This window comes from Brachyhypopomus gauderio, chromosome 3 (genome assembly GCF_052324685.1).
Source record: "Brachyhypopomus gauderio isolate BG-103 chromosome 3, BGAUD_0.2, whole genome shotgun sequence".
In the NCBI taxonomy this organism is placed as follows: domain Eukaryota; kingdom Metazoa; phylum Chordata; class Actinopteri; order Gymnotiformes; family Hypopomidae; genus Brachyhypopomus; species Brachyhypopomus gauderio.
In genome coordinates this window covers 12946720-12965622 of record NC_135213.1, presented here as the reverse complement: position 1 = coordinate 12965622, position 18903 = coordinate 12946720, and the positions used below count along the sequence as shown (strand labels likewise).

The following is an 18903-nucleotide window of genomic DNA, read 5'->3' as shown; positions in this document are numbered from 1 at the left end:
ATTAGTTTTTCTGCATCACTAATATTTAATATGTTTCTAATTTTGGCAATGTTGCGCAAGTGAAAGAACGCTACCCTAGTTATATTATTAATATGTGTATCGAACGAGAGATCTGGGTCTATTGTGACGCCCAAGTTCTTTACCTCTGCGCTGGGGGTTATAGTAAAAGAATGTAGATTCAATGCTGCATTATGTATCTTGTCTCTCGCAGCCCTAGACCCAACTATTATCAATTCTGTTTTATCGGCATTTAGTGCTAGAAAGTTACATGCCATCCAATGTTTTATCTCTTCTACACATTTCTCAATCTTACTGTTTGCGCCTAAATCATCGGGTTTTGCCGATAAATATAGCTGAGTGTCGTCTGCGTAGGAATGGAAACTGATGTCATGCTTATGCATAATTTCGCCTAAGGGTAACATCACAACAACTGCAGTTAGTGCAAACAGCAAAACTCAATGAAATACCTGCAAAAGCAGATACTTCACTCAAAATTCTTTATTTTTGTCCCAAAAGCAAAAATTTAGGTCAGTCAATTTGTCAGTGCCATCAGAGTATCTAGTCTGTGTGCTATTGCCTATGAACAAGGCAGCCAAAATACTTAGTCATGTTGTCAGTGCAGACTGTAAGTATATTCTGATGGAAACTAGCTAAGCTTTTGATTTCAAGAATGCTGCACATTCGGTGGTATATCAAATGAAACAATACATGTTACACACAAAATACAGACTTACACAGAACACAAACTCACACCTGACTGTATTTGGGAGACTGAAAAAGAAATTGGACTGGAATCAAATGTGTACAGCAATATTGTTCTCACTGCAATTTGTTGACAAAAACAAATCTGATTAAAATTCAGAAAAGATAGACAACTGACTGGAAAAACTGCAAAATTAGAAACTTACTCTACACATTCAAAACAACCTGAGCACATACACCCTCCTCTTGTTGAGGTGTGAAAATGGAACCTCTGCCACCCCTATGAGATAATCCTGATACCCTATATGGCCCCCATACTCAAAACAAGACGATGCTGGGGATCGCCTCTATGGCAACAACAAACGGAAAATGCATTCACCCCACCCCACCCCCGTCAACAATTTACATACACCACTCAAGTAAGTCCAAGTCTTTATCCTCAAGTCCCAAGTCAAGTCTCAAGCAAAGACAGTCAACTCAAGTCAAGTCTCGAGTCAAGACAGGCAACCGTCAAGTCCCAAGTCTGAAACTTGGAATTTCAAGTCCTTTCGAGTCTTTTTTTTTTTTTACAGGCACCAGCGCTTTACGAATGCTACGCTGATGCGTTTCTTTACTTGTTTTGTTGGTGTCCGCCAGCCAAAAGATGACAGATCATTTCCATTTTATCTTCTCTTAATTACATAAATGTACTTAAACAAGAATGTTTCGTTACATCATTTTACACAAAAATAGTAAGCATCATCATAAGCAAGATGCTGTCATTACGAATGGTTATTCTAAACATTTGGATAAAATGTTTAAATATAGACTAATAAAAGGTTAGGGTTATTATTTCATTGTTTTCTGTTATTGTGGGGTCACGGTGTACTATTGTTATCTGGAGATTCAGTGGGGTCACATATTCTGATGGCTGCTGTCAGAATTGGTGACCCCAGTTAAAAAGGCTCACCTGTACATCCCATTCATGATTTCTTTGTTGGCTGCAATGGTGAGGGGATGGTAAATCTTGTTTAAGTACATTTATGTAATTAAGAGACGATAAAATGTAAATATAAACATCTGTCATATTTTGGCTCATGGACACCAACAAATTGAGTAAAGAAAGTGCATCAGCGTAGTTTACGTAGCATTCGTAAAGCGTTTGTGCCTCTGAACAGAAACTGTGAAATAGCGCCCCCTGTGGTCACAAAACTCGACGGTCACAGAATCTGGTGTAACACCGGTCTGCGTCAGAAGGACGGAAATGAAATTAATGGGGTGCACTTTATAAATATTAATATGCGTTTTAAAATTTAGATTTGGGGTAAGTCTTTGCAAGTAAACAGGTTCAAGTCCAATTCAAGTCCCAAGTTATTGGTGTAAAAGTCCAAGTCAAGTCTAAGTCTCTGAATATTTTTTCAAGTCAAGTCAAAAGTCCTAATATTAATGACTCGAGTCCAAGTCATGTGACTCGAGTCTCCACCTCTGCTGTTTTGTCCCGTCAGCCTTACACCACGCAGTCTACTCTTCTTCTTGGCTGTTCACCCTGTACATGGCCTCGTCTTTCCATTATGAGACTTTGTGATACTGCTGTGTTTAGCGTCTATAAATGTTTGCCAATTACAGTAAAGGTTCATGAGACGCACCTCTGACCTATGGTTGAGACCATTGGTTGAGCTAAACCTTCACAAATTCCCTTTCTTATTGTAACTGAATGTTAACCTGCGTATAATTTAATCAAGTTAGGATAAAATTACCAAAATTTAACAACAAAAAAAAAAAAGTAAAATGATGCCTTAGAGATTATGACACGTTCAGCACTTTTGCATGTGTAACCCGGTTGATTTTGAGTTTTATTGTTGTCTATATGTATTGTTGTTTGTTGTTCTGTGCAATGTGGTGTGTCTTTGTGAAGCGGTTGATGTTTTTCCTGTTGTGATGTTTGATATTTTTCTTGCAACGGGATTGGTGGGTTGGCTTATAAGGGAGTGACTGGGAAGAACGAGAGTGTGGTTTTTGAACCCTGTGGTAGGTTTGGGTAGCGAGTTTTGCTGAGACGGACAGTGGTTAACGGACAGTTATACCACTTGGGACACTGTTTGTGCTCATCGTTTGGAATACTGATCGTTTTCCTGGATGGCCGGGTGACCCTCGCAGACAACTGATTGCACTTCCCTGCCTGGACGGGCATCTGTTGTAAGCGCGTCGCATTGGGCCTCGCGGACATCCATCAGGTCTATACGACGCTTTTTCCTTACCATCAGGACTTGATTTCCACAACTGGCCGTGAGTACGAGTATGCCTTTATTGGATCTTGCAACGCTTACAGTTAGTAAGTGAAGTGGCGGTACAGTTTTTAGTCTCAACGCCCACAAGCAACGGTTCAGGCCTGCTACCTTTGTTTTGTTTATGCCGGTCTTTGTGTGTGTACGTGTTTGTGGGGCAAAAGGTTCATGCCATAACACACATGCTGATCGTAGCGCGGAACCCGTAATTTGTAAACACGCTTTTTTTTACTTCATGTTGCATAGTAAACCTTTCGCTACAGTTTTGCATATATTATCTGCTTATGTGTCGTTCCTTAAACCCCATGTTTTAGAGTGAATTGAGCTGTTATTGGTTGTTTATGTGAATATAAGGTCTATGAATATCCACTCGATTTTAGCAACCACTACTGTTGGGACTCGGGTCCCTGCCTTTATCGTATAGGACGTTAGGCAGAGTGTTACATAAATGGAGGCACCGCTGGGATTGATATTTCAATCGTTCATTTGAACAGCCTTGATAGCTTAGTATTCTGTTAGCTAGCAGTTTGGAACGAACACGTGAAAGACACCTATATATTGCTCGTTTATTTGTTTGGTTATATTTGTTTATTTGGATATTTCACTGAACATGGCTACTGAATTACGAAACTGGTCCAGAGGAGAAGGACTAGACCCAGAACATGCGTTTATGCTTATTGGGGTACCAGAAGATGTTACTATAGCTGACATTGAAGACAGTATACATACTGTCAAAGCCCTAGGTCGAGTTAGAGGTTTCAATTGCCACGTTTACTTTGCGTTGAACAACAAACAAATAAACTTGTTATAAGTGGACTGAGGACCGTGCCAAAGGAAAGAAACAAAAATAAGACCACTAACCTACCTGACCAAACCTAACCTCAATAACATACATACACGGCACGTGCCCCTAACCTAGTGTTGTAACAAAGGGTTCCCCTACGTGAATGTAGTGTAAGGGCCCAACTACACTGTCCACTTATAAGAAAGTACAAACCATAAACATCACATACAAACACCAACCAAACAAACAATAAAGTATCTCAGTCTATTTGCCGTCAACATGCCCATCTCTATACTCGTCACGCGCTACTAAAAACTCGTCTCTTGGCGCGTCCATAAAACGACAGTTGATCATAGTCTACGCGTCGTGCTACAATCAAAAGGATTTCACAACGCACTTAGTCAAGATCAATCAAGGAAACTCTCTTAACGCGCGCTACGATTTCTCACGACTCATAACGCGCTGGATGGAAACCTGGCAAGTAAACACTCTTAGCGCGAGATACAATAAAATGTTCTCACAGCTCATAACGCGCTGGATGGAAATCTGTCAAGTAAACACTCTTAGCGTGATTTACAATAAAATGTTCTCACGGATCATAACGCACATGGTCAAAAGCTGTCTGCAAGGCTCTACGAGTCTGCGAGTCGGTCTGCTAGTCTATCTGCAAGTCTAGCTTACCAGTGCCCGCTGTCCCGATTTTAAGACCCATACCACGCCCCGTTAGAAGGCCCAGACACAACCATTGGTTGGTGCCAAACGAGACGCAGAAGTTAGTAATCCGAATTAACAGGTCTGACATGATAACGCAGATGCCCGTAACACCCCCACCCAAAAAGATAACACATCAGTAATACATTGTGTTCACATATTCACATAATAGGTCCAACTTGGTCACGTAAGCAGCAGAACCAACCTTGTCTATACAATCATCCACTCTAGGCAGTGGATACGAATCAGCAACAGTAAGTGCATTAACCTTCCTGTAATCTGTACACAAACGTGAACTTCCGTCTGGTTTAGGGACTAAGATACAAGGAGAGCTCCAAGGACTAATGCTTGGCTTAGCCAGGCCGTGCTTCACCAAATACTCCACCTCAGTCCGCATGGCAGCTCTCTTTTCTGCATTAGCTCTATAGGGGTGTTGTTTGACCGGTTTGTCACAGAGGACCTCAACATGATGTGTGGTTACGGTGGTTTGTGTGGGCACATCATTAAACAAATGTGAGTAGTTGTGAACCAATTCCAAAATGTCGTCTCTTTGCTCTTCCTCTAAATACACCAAAGTTGATGGCAATGCAGACAATGCTTGGGTATTGGACAGCTGAGCAGGTATTACAGCGCGGGCACGCAATGACGCAGCATCCACCTCGGCAAAACCAGCATTATCCACCAGACCCACAGAAGACACCGGTACTTCAATGGTAACGTCACCACCCGACTGATCCCTAGAAACATAAGACTTCAGCATGTTAACATGACAGAACTGTATGCCAGTTCTTCTTTCAGGGACGTTTATTACATAATTGGTGTCACTCAACTTTTCTTTCACCTGATAGGGTCCAGCAAACTTTGCTGAAAAGCAAGAACCAGGCACAGGCAGTAAAACCAAAACTTTATCACCAGGCTTAAAATCACGGCGAACAGCTTTCTTGTCAAATGCACACTTCATCTGTGTTTGAGTGGCCTGTAGGGCTTCTCTTGCCACTTTCCATGCATGATACAGTCGGTCTCTGAAAGTAGACACATATTCCAATACAGACCTTCTCTGTTTATGAGGGGGTTCTGACAGTAAAAACTCTTGAAACAAAGTAAGAGGACCACGGTACGAATGACCGAATACCAGGTCTGCAGGACTAAAACCAAGAGACTCTTGAACAGCTCCTCGGAACGCAAACATTATAAAAGGAAGCCCTTCATCCCAATCTTTCTGTGACATAAAACAAAAACGTTTGAGTGCAGCTTTCAATGACTGGTGAAACCTCTCCAGAACACCCTGAGACACAGGATGATATGGGGAGGAAACAACATGCTTCACATTTAGTATACTCATCACCTGCTGAAACAACTTAGCAGTAAAATTTGTACCCTGGTCACTTTGTATCTCTTTGGGTAACCCAAACAGAGAGAAGAACTTCATTAGGGCCCGCACTATGACGGGAGCTGTAATTTTCCTCAAAGGAACTGCCTCAGGGAACCGTGTAGCCGAACACATAATGGTTAACAAATACTGATTTCCAGCCTTTGTTTTAGGCAGAGGACCGACACAATCAATAACTACTCGTTCGAACGGCTCACTCATAATGGGCACTGGACAAAGAGGAGCAGGAGCAACACCCTGTTTTGGTTTACCAGTACACTGACCGACATGGCAGGATCGACAATAAGCAACAACATCTCTTTTGAGACCAGGCCAAAACAAACACTTCAAAACGCGGTCATATGTTTTTGTTATACCTAAATGGCCAGACCACGGACTGTCATGTGCTAAACGCAGCACGTGTTGTCTATAAGCAACAGGCAGCACTATCTGATCCACACTACGCAAACCTGCATTCTTGATGTCAATCCAGCGACGCAATAATAAACCACGATCAAGGTGATAAGACACAGAACCACACCCACTATCACCAGCTACTGTTTTTCCTACTTTATCCAAGCACTGGGAAAGAGAAGGATTCAACTGTTGTTTGTTAACAAGTTGTTTTCTACCAGCACTACACTCTATCGTCGGCAATAGATCCTGCCCTTTAGTGTCGTGACTTGTACGGACACTAGGGTTGGAAAAGCAAGTCTCCACCTGATCATCAGCTAGAAAAGTATCTGACAAATCAATATCTGCGTTTTTACGTGCCTGAGCGCGAGTAACAGCACATGCAGGAAACACAACAGGATCTACAATACTACTCGGAACAGGTGCATCTACGACTTCAAGGCTGGGAAACACCTGACCTCCTGCAAGGTCATTGCCTAAAATCAAATCCACACCGTCGATAGGCAGTGTGTCACATATCGCCAGCGTACACTCACCTACCACGAATTCAGAGCTCAAGTGTACAGTATGGAGGGGCACTTTAATGTAACGTGTCCCCAAACTTCTACACACAACATGTAAACCACTAAAAGACTGTGCAGAAAAAGATAAAACGCTAGCTAAAAGCAGTGATTGGGCCGCACCAGTATCCCTTAAAATTCGAACAGGAGTAGTCTTCTCATCTTTATGTAAACTCACGCCACCCTTAGACATAAAAGGTTGAAAGGGGGACTCCTTAACGGACATGTTACAAGGGGCCTTGTTCACAAACGCAACGCCAGTAGAGCCGCCACCCGGCGGTTTCCCTTGTCTCTCTAATTTTCGCTTCAACATTAAACACTCTCGAGCGATATGACCAGTTTTGTGACAGTAATAACATTCGCGGGACGGAGACTAACGTACCGGCGAGCGACGCATATGTCCCGACGTAGGCAACGTATTCTCTTCCTTAGGGCAAGCACCAACAACTTTGGACGCAGGTTTGTGCGTGAGCACGAACTCATCAGCGAGCACAGTAGCTTGCGAAACAGTCGTCACGGAGCGCTCATTTAAATAAACCACCACCCGTTCAGGGAGGCAATTCTTAAACTCTTCTAACAAGACTAACTCGTGCAAAGACTCAAAACCGACCACCTTATTTGCACTACACCATTTATCGAAGAGTACGCTCTTATCGCGACCGAACTCGACATACGTTTGCGTTGGCTGTTTTTTTAACTGTCTAAAACGTTGTCGATAAGCCTCAGGGACTAGTTCATATGCTCGTAGAATAGCCGCTTTAACCACCTCATATTGCAGGCTATCTTGTAACGACAGACTAGAGTAAACTTCTTGGGCTTTTCCCACAAGTCTACATTGCAACAACAAGGACCAAACTTCACTAGGCCAACCAAGAGTTAACGCAATTCGCTCAAACACGCTAAAATAGGTGTCAACTTCAGCTTCTCTAAACGGAGGCACCAGGGATATCCATTTACTCACATCAAATGCAGGCAATCGAGACGTATTCACAGCAGACACAGTCGGTGTAGGCAGGCGGAGAGGAGACGTGTTTGGACCAACGGTGACGGCGGGAGGAGAAGAGGGCAGCGCTACAGCGGCAGATTGAAACACCGGTTGAGCGGCACCTAGCTCAAGCTCACGTAAACGCACCTCTCGCTCGAGTTCCAGCCGACGTACCGCCAGGTCGAACTCGAATTTCTGCTTCCTCACCTCAGCGCGTTCTTTTGCCTCCAACTGAACTCGCGCCAAGCGCAAATCCAGTGGTTCTTGATCACACAGAGAATCACTCATCACCGGTGAGCCAGGTGTAAACGGGGGCAACACGCCCACTGCCGGACCCTCAGCTATTTCCATGTCTGCGTCCTGAATTACCAACGGGTCGTCCTCCGCTTCACCACCCCCACACGAAACGGAAGGGAGTGCCCCGCACGTCGTGTCTACCACAGCCTGTGTACTCAGAATCCCTCCTTCGACTAAGTGGGTAACTACTAAATCACGTATCTCTTTCTTTAACATGGAGCGAACAACCGAAATGTTGTAATGCTCAGCTAATGCCATTAAATCGTCCTTTCTGCAGGCATCCAATGCTTGAAAACTAGGAGCCTCGAGGAACGTACTGACCTGAAATTGAGACATTGCAGCTTTCTCACAGAGAAAAAAAACACAGGGAAACTTACCGACTATGGGTTATGAAACACTAACAAACAGCAGCACGTCACTATATGGTCACCAGACGCAAACCACGGCCTAGAACAGGCATTTCGCCTTACCACCACACCGTGGGCGGGAACATGCAAAATTATGCAAATCCCGGACGAGCCCCCACATGTTACGACCCGCCCCTGTCTAGGTAGGGGCGAACGAACAAAGAAAGACACGGAGAGGTGGAGGTGAATCGCGAGAGCTAGGACACAGACACAAAGGTTTCAATTGCCACGTTTACTTGTTGTTGAACAACAGACAAACAAATAAACTTCTTATAAGTGGACTGAGGACCATGCCAAAGGAAAGAAACAAAAATAAGACCACTAACCTACCTGGCCAAACCTAACCTCAATAACATACATACACGGCACGTGCCCCTAACCTAGTGTTGTAACAAAGGGTTCCCCTACGTGAATGTAGTGTAAGGGCCCCAACTAAACTGTCCACTTATAAGAAAGTAAAAACCATAAACATCACATACAAACACCAACCAAACAAACAATAAAGTATCTCAGTCTATTTGCCGTCAACATGCCCATCTCTATACTCGTCACGCGCTACTAAAATCTCGTCTCTTGGCGCGTCCATAAAACGACAGTTGATCATAGTCTACGCGTCGTGCTACAATCAAAAGGATTTCACAACGCGCTTAGTCAAGATCAATCAAGGAAACTCTCTTAACGCGCGCTACGATTTCTCACGACTCATAACGCGCTGGATGGAAACCTGGCAAAACACTCTTAGCGCGAGATACAATAAAATGTTCTCACGACTCATAACGCGCTGGATGGAAATCTGTCAAGTAAACACTCTTAGCGCGATTTACAATAAAACATTCTCACGGATCATAACGCACATGGTCAAAAAGCTGTCTGCAAGGCTCTACGAGTCTGCGAGTCGGTCTGCTAGTCTAGCTGCAAGTCTATCTGCAAGGCAAGTCTCGCCTACCAGTGTGCGCTGTCCTGATTTTAAGACCCATACCACGCCCCATTAGAGGGCCCAGACACAACCATTGGCCGGTGCCAAACAAGACGCAGCAGTAAGCAATCCGAATTAACAGGTCTGACATGATAACGCAGATGCCCGTAACAGTATGTAGTAGGCTATTTCGAACAGAGCCTCGGGCTCATGAAACAGGACAACAGGGAGTGACAAATAGCAGAGAGGGGTGGAGCCCTACGTGACACAGTGTTTTTAAACGTGTGCCGAAGCACATCAGTGACACACAACACAAACGGAGAAGAGGCAGAAATGGCTAGTCAGGAGCAAGCCGAAGAAAAAATTGCATTTTCAAGGTGGCGATATAAACATTAAGAAAATACTTGAAGTTCCTGAATGTCTACCAGACTGGGTATTTGATTTATTTAATTAAGAATAGAGGTTTTATTGTTAAGTTTACTTCTGTTGTGAACAAATCAGTTGTCTCGGGTTGAGAGAATTTTATTTAATTTGACAGATGTAAATGCACTTTTGCACTTTATATAGTGTAACTGTTTACTTTTGCTTTTTTGTTGTTTTTTTTTTTTTTTTTTTTATACAAAGTTTTGGGATTTTAAAGGATTTTATCCTGCACTGGTCTGTTGATGTGCAATAAATATCAAAAGTTAAACACCTTTCTGATCTACTCATTTCAACTGACTGTGAAAACTGCTTGTCACGTTGAGGACCCCGGCCCCTCCCTATTGGGCGTGTGTTTACGTTGTCCACGTGTATCGTCTGCATCTGTGGAACTTCGTGGTGGTGGTTATGTCCTGTGATAATACGTCTCACCTATGGCTTGTATTGTAATCACGTGGGGCTAATGTGGTTTGTCTATTTAATGTGCGCTCGCACAGTGTCCTGTGCTCGTCGTTGTCTAAGTCTGCAAGTTGTGTTGAAAGTCTGTATGTTTAACGTGCGCTATTGCGCAATATACGTGTTTATTAAAAGTGACGTCAGTTGCAAAAGAGGGATTCCGTGTCTCATCCTTCGCCCAGCCCGCGCGTCACACTGCTTTTTCAAAAAATCCTTATTCATTGGCATACTTTTTTTTTACTGTAATGCAAATAGTTACATTCCCTGGTAACAAGATACTTTTATTATAGAGTAATTCAGTTACTAACTCAGTTACATTTTTGAACAAGTAGTGAGTAACTATAACTAATAACTATAACGTTCCCAACACTGTTCATAACTCCTACTATCGAGAAGATTTAAACTCCACAGTCTCAGGAAATGTTTTAGTCACATTGCTACGAAGTCTTATTGTTGAGATATTAATGAAAACATTGAGAAATATCGCAAGACAGACAGACCTAAGATGGTTTTAAAGATGTTTTAAGAGAATGATTATTTTTCCAAATCAGCATCAGTAAAATTAATTAAATATTTTTGGTTATGACTATTAACTAGTTTACAGTGTTAGTGGTAATTTTGTGCTGTTTTCTCTGTTGCATTTTATGTTGTGTTAAAGTGAAGGTTGGAGACGTTTTAGAAAGCAAAGAGTGGTGTTTCCATGTTTCTACAAATCCTTAATACCTCTTCATTAGTTTGAAGAGTCTGTTGTCAGGTATTCACTACTAAGTGTTTTCTTCAGTTCCCCAGTTTTTCTTCCCAGGACTGAATGTTTCTAACAGTGTCCTGATGCTGGCTTCACATTTGCAGTCATATTTTCAAAAGCTTTAGGCAGTAACCTAAGCAGCAGGTTAGAACAGAAGAATCTATTCTTCTCTGATAATGTTCAAATGCAGTTTGCAACATCCACCATACAAAAGGGGTTTCAAATGTTTTACTTATACAGTTATAAGTGGAAGAAGCTTTGACAGAATCAGGAAACCAGTTCTTTTTTAATGATACAAGATGGGTTTTTATAAACGAAGAAGGGGTTTCAGCTAAATTACCATTTTTTTCATTTCATGGCTTGAATGCAAGTATATATCCAGTATGGAATGTTCATTATTGGGTGAGCGACCCCTTACAATGAGAAATACGCTGTCACAGATATCACCCACCACCTCCTCCAAACCGCAATACTGAAGAGACATTTTGGTACACAAAACCTAGGTTTAAAGTCATCATTCTAATCATTCATCACTTATTCCTTTTCTCTGAATATCGGTGTCAAGAAGGTTGCATAGCTATTTTGTTTTCATGAACAGTTCTTCATGAAAATGTGACATTTAGGCCTTGGCTGTATAAAGAAAGCTTTTGATATTAAAAGTAAATATAGTAAAAAGCCCAAAAAATGCCAGCAGGTTTTCTGCCCAAGTCAAGGACCCAGGGTTTTTTCAGTGACAGTATAATGACCTCCTGAGTGCATTTATCTTCATAAAGAAAACTCACAGTGTGGACACAATGTTGGTCAAATGGACACGATCAGGTAATTAAAAAAGTGAGAGGAATTAGAATAATTAGCCAATCTTCCACTACATATATAAGGACTATATAAAGAAACCCGTGCACACGTGCATGAATATACACACCACACACACTCTCATGCACATACACACACACACACACACTGATTAAATCTCAACCCCCACTTTCCTCCGAAGAGGATTTAATCACACACAAGCCCTCCTTGCTAATTGTGAATATGAGGCTTGGTGCTGATTGATGAGTTTATCCTACTCTCTGACCTCTCTGCCCTTCCTCTCTTTCTCCTCCCTCTATCTTTCTCTCTCCTTGTCCTCCCTCACCTCCCCTGTCCTCTCTCATCCTGTCATGTCTTCTCTACACTGCTCCCCTTTCCCCTCCCTCTCTCCTGCTCCTTGAAGTCACCTCGTCCTCTGCTCTGTCCCTGGAGCTCCCGCGGTCCCCTGCTCTACCCCGCTACTCCTCGGGTCTTGGCACGGACCGCCAGGATTGGGGGAGGCTCCTTTTATGCAAACGTGGGGATAATGCTTACCCTCCAGACACTATGAGCTGTATCAGAGCCACCACCCGCTACTGCAGCCTGTATAAACCAACCATACACAGACAGATAAACGCAGTCCCTCACTTCTGTCAGCTGGAGAGAGATCTACTGCAATATAGAAGGAAGTGACTCAGATACAGTTTTTCCACGGTTTCCCGTAGTTGATAGTCAGACTTCGGCTTGTGGAGCAGGCTTTTAAACCTGTTATTTATTAGAAGTTACCTGTGATTTTTTTTTAGGCCGTTCCATTTATTAATGACAGCATCTTGTGTGAATATTTTCACAACAACTGCAAGTTGTGCGTGAATGTGTGCTGACGGCAGTGTGTGGCACTGTGTCGATTAGACGCAGCAGCTGAACATAAGAAATAACAAAGGCAGCCAGCACTACCTTTGAAGTGTGACAGTAACACACTCAGTGGTTTAATCAATAGATCTCAGCAGGAACTCACTCTTCCATCCTGTATCATGGAAACACCTTAGCGAGGGAATGCTTGGGTCCTAAATGCTGCAAGATAGATTTGTTATTTGATTGTTTACTAGGGTGCACACTGTTGTTTTTTTAAATCCAGTGATCTATCTGTGCCAATATCGTCTGAGTTACCTTGTTTTCAATTCAGAATCCACTTTAGTCCTTGTTTCCTTCAGTTTTATGTGCTACATGTCACTAGTTTCAACAGCTGCTATAGAGTACGGTTTGAATCTATATTAATTTTGTCATGTTTATGCAGCTTGTATGTAATTCATTCATTACAGTAACACCAAAGCACTATATTTCAAGACTATGTACTTGGCCAAAGTCAATAATCTGCATGTAGTCTTTAGTCCAAAAGTGATTGAGTGTGTGACCATCCCAGTGTTGTAGCAACTTAGTATCAGCCTCATTGACTGAATGACACTTTTATTTCCTGGCATTAGAGTGGGACTGTCTAAGCACTAGGGATCTGTTGTTAGGAGAGTGTGATATATTAGCCAGTGCCAGAGTAGGTCAGTGGCCAAATTAGAACCCTGACTGTAGGTTAAGTGAAATTTATGTGCTCTCATGGACAAGGAAGGCCATGGCTAGATTTGGTGCCTATGGAGTATAGGTTCAGGAAAAGGATGTTGTGTTCAGTAGTTCCATGTAGTATTACATGGTTATGCCAGTAAATACATGTATATATAATTGTGAATCTGTTAATGTAGTAAGACCCATGTGTACTAGGAGGAGAGATCCTCTGAAGTGTAATCTTTATCCAAATGCAGACAACTTCTCAATTAGTAGCGTATGCATGATTCAGTGGTGGTTCTTTAATGTCTGCAGATTTAAATCACAGGTTAGATTGGATTCCCCTAAGATCCATTGATTTGAACTAAATAATCCTTACTGTGGTTTTCCTTAATTGGCTTATATGTTTGTTTGTTTTTTCCACAATTTGGTTTTATTTTAGTTTTATCTTAGATCATTTTTTCAGAATTCATTGGATGTTTCAAGAAGAAGCATCCTCAAAAATAAAAACAATACGGCTAAGTCTATTTTATTTCACTCCAAAGTCTATTTTACATTTGTTTACAAGCCCTTCCTCTCCAATTTACTTCCTGATCCACCACTAATTTCCTACTGTGTGTTTACAGACTCTTAACACAAAGTCTCATTACCTCAAACTAACAGCTTGTGATTGGAGAAAATCTGACTGCAGTCTGGGCTCTGACCCTTCAGCTAATTACTGCCTGCCTGTCTGAGTGCTGTGTTTGCTGAAAGGAAAGGACAGTTCACTCTGGCACAGGGCTTTGCTCTACAATCAGCCCCCACTTTCTTTAATTAGTGATTAATCTGTGCATTGCTGTTTGGATCAGCGCTGACTTTGGTGCACACGCTTCCTGACAGTCTTAGAACAACAGGCGGTGATTTCCACCCTTGGTAGGATGGAAGTGTCATTGATGTATTAAGCATTGCTCTTTTTTCAGATGGATTTTAATTATTGCTTCTGTAAGAATCGCTATCTCAGAAAAGTAATCTCTGAAAGTGTGGGTTTGTCAAAGTCTTCTGAGGTTGTTGTTATTGCTGATAATGTGTGCATAACAGGTCAACAACAGGTCTATTGTTTAGTCATTATGCCATGGCAGTGGATATGAGGCAGACACTTAGTGAATGGTGTCTTAAACTCCCTCGGGAGGTTCTGTCTCCCAGAGCACACAATGTCCTTTCAGTATCAGCCATTGTCAGAAAGCCAACGAGCCTTGAGACAGCACTCAGGAAACACACAACCTGTGGTACACATAGCCCAGAAGCTCATGTGTCTAAATGCCTTGCCAATCACTTTGTCTGGGGATTCTGCCAATAGTACACGTCACTTTCATCCTCAATAACGTCGTCCTATAGAAAAAAAAAATAGTTCACTTCATATACTGTAATTATTAAAAAATGAAATACGGTCAAAATAGAAATCTATTCATTTGGACCATTTTAATTGGTTATGTCATTTTTTACATTATGATTCAGATTGTGAAATACAACCGTAGGTAAATTCTGGGGGTATCACAACACAAAGGTATTTATTTTCATGAATGATTTTGTGACATTCATTTGTTATGAAACATAACTGAGATGCAGCACATGTATTGGCAAGAGACCTGTGGGTAATTCTCCTGTTGTCAATTAAAAGAAAAGTTTTCCATCTCCTTCCTTCTCTCTCCCCTCTCCCTCTTTGTCTCTCTCTCTCTCTCTTAACCTGCATATTTTGAGGGTGTCTTACATCACAGTTGGAGTCCAAATAAAGTCTCAAAGGACAATTCGCATCTTTTAGCAATGCAAGTTCTAGTCTTTATATTTCTTGGAGCACAAAATGTATACTTAAAGTAGAAACCTTCAACTTGGATTCCACAGGGTATTACAAATTAATTCTAGTAAAGTATGGCAGATTTTTTGGAAAGTTTAAATAACAGGCAAAGTTTAAATAACAGACAACTCTACTGTATATTATTAAAATTATATTCTCTGTCCTTTTCTTCCCTCTCAGCTTCATTCAAATTCAGACAAAGGAGATGGTTCAGTCAGGTATATCCTAAGTGGAGAAGGAGCAGGAACTATCTTCATCATCAGTGAGGTAACGGGAGATATCCATGCCACCAAGAGTCTGGACCGGGAGAAGAAGTCACATTATGTTCTCCATGCTCAGGCCATTGACCTCAACACCAACAAACCCTTGGAACCGGAGTCAGAGTTCATTATCAAAGTGCAAGACATTAATGACAATGCACCCAAATTCCCTGACGGCCCCTTCGTCTCATCCGTGCCAGAGATGTCAGAAGTCGGTGAGAAATAGATTTTTTTTTCCTTTTTTTATGTTCCATTGTGTTGATTCTACAGTTAAATCAGTATGATGCTTTGGTAAACAGATGAATGCTAGAATGCTAAACAGAAGAATGCTAAATTTCCAAACCTCAAAAGCAGAATTTAGTTTGAGGATTACAGAAGTGTTCATTTTCACTTGAGTGTTCCCTTTCACTCTCTTACATGCTCATTGCTTGAAGTTCAGCTTGTGGTTTTGTTTGCTACAGGAGGCCCCTTGATCTCCCCCAGGAGCGCTAAAACTTTTCTAGTTAGCACACAGTACAACACTGCCCATCATGCATCTGTCTACAACACTACCCATCATGCATCTGTCTCTCTCTATACACACACACACAAAGAAACAAACAAACAAACACACACACACACACACATACACACACACACACACAATGACGCATGCAGACACAGACACTCACAATACTGTGGAAAAGTTTTAGGCCGGTGTGGAAAAATTGTTGCAAAGTAAGTGTAAGATCGATAAGAGTGCTTTCAACGATAGAAGACTTAATAGTTTATTTTTGTCAAGGAGCAAAATTCATAATAAATCAACAAAACAAATCTGAATCAAATATCAATATTTGGTACATCCAGTGTTTACCTTCAAAACAAGATCAATTCTTCTAAGTACTCTTGCAGGGAGGCTGTTCCTAACATCTTGGAAATCTAATTCACAGATCGTCTGTGTATGTAGGCTCGCTCAAACCCTTCATGTAATGTGTCTTCATATAATTCCAGACAGACTCCATGATGTTGACATCAGGGCTCAGTGGGCTCCATATCACTTCCAGCAGAACGTGTTCTTCTTTACGTTGAAGATGGTTCTTACTGTAATGACATTAGTTGCATGTTTGGGGACATTGTCCTACTACAGGAATAAATCTGGAGCCAATCTGGAATCAGATGCCTCTCTGTTGGTACTGCATAATGATGAGTATCTGATTGTATTTCTTAGCATTGAGGACCATTAATCCTGACCAAATCCATAACTCCATTTATTGAAATGCAGCCCAACGTGCAAGGAACCTCCACCATGCTTCACTGTTGAACCTCCACCATGCTTCACTGTTCAACATCCACCATGCTTCACTGTTCAACATCCACCATGCTTCACTGTTGAACCTCCACCACGCTCTACTGTTGAAACTCCACCACGCTTCACTGTTGAACCTCCCCATGCTTCACTGTTGAACCTCCACCATGCTTCAATGTTGAACCTCCACCGCGCTTCACTGTAAAACCTCCACCACGCTTCACTGTTGAACCTCCACCATGCTTCACTGTTGAACCTCCCCATGCTTCACTGTTGAACCTCCACCATGCTTCACTGTTGAACCTCCACCATGCTTCACTGTTGAAACTCCACCACGCTCTACTGTTGAAACTCCACCACGCTTCACTGTTGAAACTCCACCACGCTTCACTGTTGAACCTCCACCATGCTTCACTGTTGCCTACACACACTCATTATTGTATCACTCTCCAACCCTTTGGCAAATAATCTACCTTCTGTTGCAGACATTTTTCAGTTTCGACAGGAAGTAAGCATGATGTATCTTTCACTACATCTACAATCTTCAACATCGCCCGTTTCTTTGTGTTTCTTCAAAAGAGCTAGTAGAGTACATCTTGAAAAGCCTGTCTGTTTTCAAATATTTGCCTTGAAGAGACCTTGCAGAAGCAGTAGAACTACCTTGGGTCTTGTTTCAGTGCTAAGTTTTGCCACATTGTATGAGCTATGACCCGTGACATGAAACTGTCTTCCACACCTCACCTTTGTAGCAGAGTTTGGCTATTCCTCACCCAACCCTCTTACTCAGCTGTTTCTGTTTCAGTTAATGACTGTGTTCCAACCTAAATATGAAAATTATTGTCATTATCGCCTGTTTGATACAATTGGTTGATTATATACCTGACTAGAATCACACAAAATCCCTGACTTTCTGCAAGTGTAAATAGAAGAACTGTTGCTGTTTTGAAGGCATAGTTTGGTCATTCCAAAATTAGCTCCAGCAACTTTCAGTGCATTCCATTAAAAATTTTACCCAACATGTATGAAAAAGACCTTCTCATTCACCCTCCCACTCCCAAGTTTAACCTTGTGAGAAATGAGTCACTGTTCGTCTAGTTTAAGAAATGACTTTACACAGCACCTCGCATATTTGACCTTTTTTAAAATTACTCTCAAAACATGACATATATATTAACATTTGAGAATTTTATAATAGCTGCTTAACATTTGAACTTAATATAGATAATCTAGTTTTAGAATGATCTTGAGGTTGATATGAGTGGGTCATAGATGTTAGTAATACATTTGTGCATGGCAGAAGTAAGGTTGGCTGATAGATTAAGAATTCCTGTTTATATATATATGAGCCCAAGTTGCAGTTGCCATAGCAACAAAGGAGAATTAGATAAATTTTGTCAACAGCTGTAAGTATAGGTTAAAGTCCCAGTTATGTCTTAGTTTACTGATTAAATTCTTAGTTTCTTATTTATTTTTCAGCCAAGTACAATGTGTCATGTTAAATTGAACATACACTAAGTTTCATGTTTACCCTACCATTCAAAACAAAATATAGTGTTTAATATATGATTTTTCAGGATTTTTGGATAATGTTTCTCAAACACTTCTGTGGCAGAACAGATCATTAATTTTCCACAAGATGGAACAAAAAAGCATTCATAGGTTTCATTTTACCTCAAAGACTCAGTAATGTATACCTTACCATTTATTAAATACCCTGCTGTGGGGTATTATTTTAATGACGTATGACCTATTGACATCCCATTAATTGGTCGATTTTGACTGTTGACCTGACCTTTCTACTGGAGCATGACAAATATAACGAAGCAGCTAACAGATTTTTGGGTGTGCAGGCAGGAAGTGTCGAATAATGTCAACAAGGCTCAGTGGTAACTAGCTATAGTGGCATTAGCTCTACAGCAGGAGAGCCAATTACAGCTAAGCATTAGTACCAATATGGCCCAATCACAGAAAGGGTATGTAGTTATGGATGATATTCAGACATTCAAGGGAATTAATATCGCATTAGCCATGATTTCCCCGCTGCACCAGCTGTGAAGAGAAGAACCATGGCTTTGGGCTGCTTCAACGCAAACACTTCCTCCTCAAATCACAAAAGAGATAAGAGAGGTGATGTGCTTGCATTGACTGTCCAGT

The 18903-nt window shown here is 41.5% G+C and overlaps 1 protein-coding gene across 3 annotated transcripts in view; it reads left to right on the top strand.

Annotated features, from left to right (window-relative positions):
* LOC143510356 (cadherin-18) overlaps positions 1 to 18903 on the top strand; it is a 188610-nt gene that overhangs the window by 127454 nt on the left and 42253 nt on the right. For all 3 annotated transcript variants that reach the window (XM_076999620.1, XM_076999619.1, XM_076999621.1), the window contains exon 3: positions 15385 to 15679. In XM_076999620.1, the coding sequence (XP_076855735.1) occupies positions 15385 to 15679 (295 nt within the window). The remainder of the gene's footprint in view (positions 1 to 15384; positions 15680 to 18903) is intronic.